At 36.2% G+C, this 4821-nt stretch overlaps 1 protein-coding gene across 1 annotated transcript in view; it reads right to left on the bottom strand.

Moving 5' to 3' along the window:
- Nucleotides 1-2028: 2028 nt before the first annotated feature.
- Nucleotides 2029-4821, bottom strand: part of LOC107741983 (extracellular matrix protein 1-like) — a 9694-nt gene continuing 6901 nt past the window's right edge. The window contains exons 8-12 of the mRNA XM_016554812.1: nucleotides 3719-3980; nucleotides 3182-3399; nucleotides 2513-2600; nucleotides 2243-2299; nucleotides 2029-2040 (exon numbers count right to left, since the gene is read on the bottom strand). Coding sequence (XP_016410298.1) covers nucleotides 2029-2040; nucleotides 2243-2299; nucleotides 2513-2600; nucleotides 3182-3399; nucleotides 3719-3980 — 637 coding nt within the window. The remainder of the gene's footprint in view (nucleotides 2041-2242; nucleotides 2300-2512; nucleotides 2601-3181; nucleotides 3400-3718; nucleotides 3981-4821) is intronic.

The following is a 4821-nucleotide window of genomic DNA, read 5'->3' as shown; positions in this document are numbered from 1 at the left end:
AATACTGTTCGGTTTCTCGCACAAACCGATCGTTTCGTGTCTTAGGACATCAATGTGTCGTCACGAGCCGCAGGGTTTAATTTGGTTTTATCTGTGTATGTTTTTTTTGACTCTCAAAGCCGTGGAGCCCATTGACTGCCATTATATGACTGACAGACTGCAACGGTTTGAGTTAAAAATCTTTGTTTGTGTTCTACTGAAGAAACAAAGTCACCTACATCTTGGATACCCTGGGGGTAAGCAGATAAACATCAAATTTTCATTTCTGGGTGAACTATCCCTTTAAGAGATACACTTTCTCTCAAGAGAAGTAGGCAACAAATCTTGTACCTCGTGCACACGGAAACAAACATACATTTGAGGTCATGAATTGTGGAAAGATGTGCTGTCTGTGAGATGGGATTTGGGGTTTAGATGTTCACCAGTCTGTCCCATTTCATCTGGGCGAGAGAGCTGGTTTCTGTCCTATTTTCACATTTATATTTAGAGCAAAAAAACAGCCTGAGCCATCATCAAGACAGTGTGCGTGTGTCTGAGAGCACTAAAAATACTTCCAATAGTGCACTAACTACGTCCTAATGTGGGTTACCCACACAAAATGCCATGATATTCTGAGCTAACAGGCAAAACCACCCAAATAATGACCACCTGATTGACTTCAGCACCTCAGACTAGTGAATATCCACTTAATTTCCCAAGGGATGTTATTTTTACTCAGTGGTCAATGAAGACAGACAGAGAGTCGAAGAGAATAACCACTCGCAGGACAAGCACTGTTAATGCCATTTACATCCCAATAACCAATTAGCTAATGCACAAACAGAAATGGTTTGAAGTGTCAAAGAGATGAATGCATTACGACTTTATCATGAGTTTTGTTACAAACAGTTGAAATAGATTAGCATTCTCATACACAGTCAGTGTAATAAATATTTAGATCACATGTTTGCCATGGTTTAATCAGCACTAAGTGACGAAATAACTTTAAACTCCAAAAACAGTTTACATAAATTCCTGCAAACCTTATCTATAATTCTAAAAATCTATAATTTTCACAAAACACACACACACACACATAAAAAATATAAATAAAAGAAATAAACATTTATAAATAAAGTGAGAAATTATCATGCTGTGCGGTTGTTGAAACTCGACAACATTTGTAGAGAAATTCATAGAGAATGGTTCATTCTAAGCAATAAATCCAAAACAAACCAATTGACTAGAAAAACAACCAAAAAGATTCGTAACTGAATTGTATTTGTTAATGAAGGTTATTCATTTTAATATTAGCTCTGTTACATGCTTGATAAGGCTGGGCTAGTTAGCTTATAGCATGTTAGCCACAGATCCACATCATCGATCTGGATTATTTCAGGAAAACCTTCACATCATAGATCAACTGAATTCAATAAATGACACATACACATATCTAATAAGTTACAGATACATTATATTTACTAACTAACAACTATAATAGATGAAATGTATTTTGTTGTTGCTGAACAAAAGCGTTGATTGAAGCCAGTAAACACATTGAATCAAACCAGTGCTGGTAAAAACAGTGGAACCATGGCAACAGATCAACATTCAAAAACACAAATGAATCAATATCACTATAAAAACATAATGGTTTAATTTACCTGGAGGGGCGGATAAGCCAGTGTCGGGTGGACCGGAGGAATCCATTTTGATTCGGGTTTACTGGACCCGATCCCTGTCCGGAACCAAACAGACAGACCAGTGTCCGGTTCCGCCCGGACTGACTCCCTGGCACCCTTTACTGTCACAGACCTATCTGAGACTATAATCTGAAATACTCATTTAATAATGCAAAAAGCGTTTCTGACAACAATCTACACAAACTATTATTAGATATTTTACATTTTATTACATACGAAGATCTAATTTATCCAAATAATAATTTATAATCCAAATAATATAATTAATGTAATATCCGCAGTTATGCTGACGACAGTCTTGGCTTGTCAACGACCCATTAGTTTGTGAAACAAACTCGCCAAGCCGTTATGTACAGTGCTAAAAATAACAAAACTGTTCACAGAACAGATAACATCTTGGACAGGTTGAGCATGCATGACATTTTAAAAGTCACTGCACACTGGGGAAAAAATAATGTTTTAAATCATAAAGCAGGGGTGGTTTTCTTATATATATATATATATATAATGTATATGCACACACACAGTATACAGGGCCTAAAACTAACTTTTTGCCACACCTGCCAATGGCTCACCAGCTCCTTCGCTTTACACATCTCATTCAGGTGGCTGTCAAGCTACAAGAAAATAATATAGACAGTTTTAATGTAAACATTAAACAGACAGTAAATTATGAGATAAAGAAAAGTTGCATTTTTGTGGTGTTTAATCTTTTAGCCATCCACATTCTTAAAAAGAGAAAGTTTAAAATTACATTTAGATTTATTAAGCAGATTTTATCATAGTAAATACAGCATATGGAGCAAATTAACCAACAAGCTTGGCCTTACCTCAGCCTCTATACATGCAGGTATTTCTTGTAACACTCGAGGGCAGCACCGTTCAACCATTTGATCTACAGAAAAGGGGAAACCCTTCCTGTGGGTGAAAAATTCGATTTCAGTTAATAATTATTGAAATATTTTATAAATATTTCCATTTTCCAGAGCCTACGGTTTTCTGCATGTTAGTAAAACCAAAAATGAGCTGTCTTAGTATTAAATAAAATACAGACTTTTAGTTAAATATATATTTGGATTTGGATTTTCATTGTCCTTGAACCAATGTTTTGCCATGCACAAGGTTAACCACGTAATCACACGCTGAGATTATTTTTTAACTATCCTTGTTTTGACTGGCTTTCATGGTCACTGATGTCTGAAAGGAAATAGATAAACCTAAACATCGATAATAAAAGCACAAAAACAGCACTGTATCATCTCAATGGCATGTGTTACTCAACAGAACCTAAAATCATATTATTGTCATAGTCATGTGACACTGAAGACTGAAGTAATGACTGCTGAAAATTCAGCTGTGCCATTACAGGAATAAAATGCACTTTTAAATAGATTAAAATATAAAGCTTTTTAAGTAGTTTGTACTGTATTTTACTGTACATTCCTACCAACCACTTGTAAGTTTGTTAAACATGCAATTTTGAATGAAGAGGGTCTTACATGCTCTGGACAGCTGTATGTGTATCACATAATGTCTGGAGGGTTGGAGGAGCAGCAGGAAGGTTGAGTGCTCCATCAGTGGATCTATATTCTGGATCTGGGGCAGAAGCTGCAAAACAGGAGTACTGCTCCTCTCCCTTCTTCTTTCCACAACACTCAAACTGCTGTCCTTTGGTTTTCTTCTCATCCTTACAAAACTTATCAACCATCTTCTTCCACTGAAATAGATAAAAAGAGATACTCAAGAATATTACTATTTATGAGCAACAAAAATCAACAGTTGAACATGAAAAGGTGAAGCCAGTTTTTTTATTTTCAGCTTAAAGGAATGGTTATATTTATTGATTTGTTCTGATGTGTTTGTTTGTTGATGATGCTATAACACTGTAAAGATTAATAATATTTCCTGTGTTCATATTTACATTTAGCATTCTTTATATTTATTTCATGTACCTTCTATTGAAATAGTTAATCTGGAAGTGTTTTTATGAGTTCAGAATTAAACTGTGAACCATTTGTGATTATTTTTTTCTTCACCTTCTTTTCAGCACAGCGTTGCTCGCCCTTTTTCTCCTCACAGCACTGGTTATATTCTCTCTCCAGGACATTGATGGCCTTCGACTGACGGATCAGCCAGCCATAGCCAGTGCGAGGAAGACACTTGGGCATGTATCGTGGTCGGATCTTGTGATGAGCACAGATATGTGCTATGTTGGAGGAATCAGGACGGCCAGGTGGGAAGCTGATGTATGGAACTTCGGTCTGCTTCATTAGTGCTTTTGGAGAAGCCACCGATGAGCTGGATGATTAAAGAGAGAGGAAGTTGAGCATGTTTAAGTATTCATACGTTCTCTATTCATTTTTCATTTCCTGTCTCATTTGCAACCCTAAACGTGCTTATGGTGGAACAAATGAGTATTTGTTACATAACCACCTACAACTAGAAAATGAAGCAGTGTTGAGGATGACTAATTACTTCTTTATATAGGTTGAGAACATGACATACTTTTTTCTCTCCAGCTACATTCTTTGTCTACATTGCAAAATAAATAAATCATTTTACTACTTTCCTTTGAACAAATGATATAGTTTTGCTAATTTAAGGATTAAGGTGTTTAAAAAATCTGTTGGTACAATGGGCCAGTTATGACTGGTACAGTATTTGACAAACCTATTGAAATTAATTTGAAAATAAATAAAATACTTTTGTAAAAGTGTTCTGTATTTCTTGAGTATCTTTACAAATTATTTGCACAATATATAAATGAATCTCGTCTGGTATGGGGTTAAAACTCTGCCACAATTCTGCGCGTGAAAGATCATATTTTGAGCGCACAAAAGTGCATTTTGCACGTGTGCAATCTGAGTTTTGTGGACAAAATGTTCAAGTCGCAAAGAAGAAAGTATGTTGAGTGCACTAAAATCAATTTTGCATTTAAAATACGTTTTTGGATGTGTGCTGACCTTCTCTTTTGCGTGTGCAACGTTTCACTAGCTTGCTCCCTTGGTGCCCCTCAGTGCTCTCTAAATGCCTACGGCTCGCTTGCTCAACACAACCCAGCGTTACAATATGCCATAATTCCAGCCAATCAGAGACGAGGCTGCTAAATTCTGATTGGCTGCCTTGACAACCAATCACA

The sequence above is a fragment of the Sinocyclocheilus rhinocerous genome, unplaced genomic scaffold (assembly GCF_001515625.1).
Source record: "Sinocyclocheilus rhinocerous isolate Xijiao unplaced genomic scaffold, SAMN03320098_v1.1 scaffold2451, whole genome shotgun sequence".
NCBI classification, from domain to species: domain Eukaryota; kingdom Metazoa; phylum Chordata; class Actinopteri; order Cypriniformes; family Cyprinidae; genus Sinocyclocheilus; species Sinocyclocheilus rhinocerous.
This window is presented reverse-complemented; position numbering and strand designations above follow the sequence as displayed.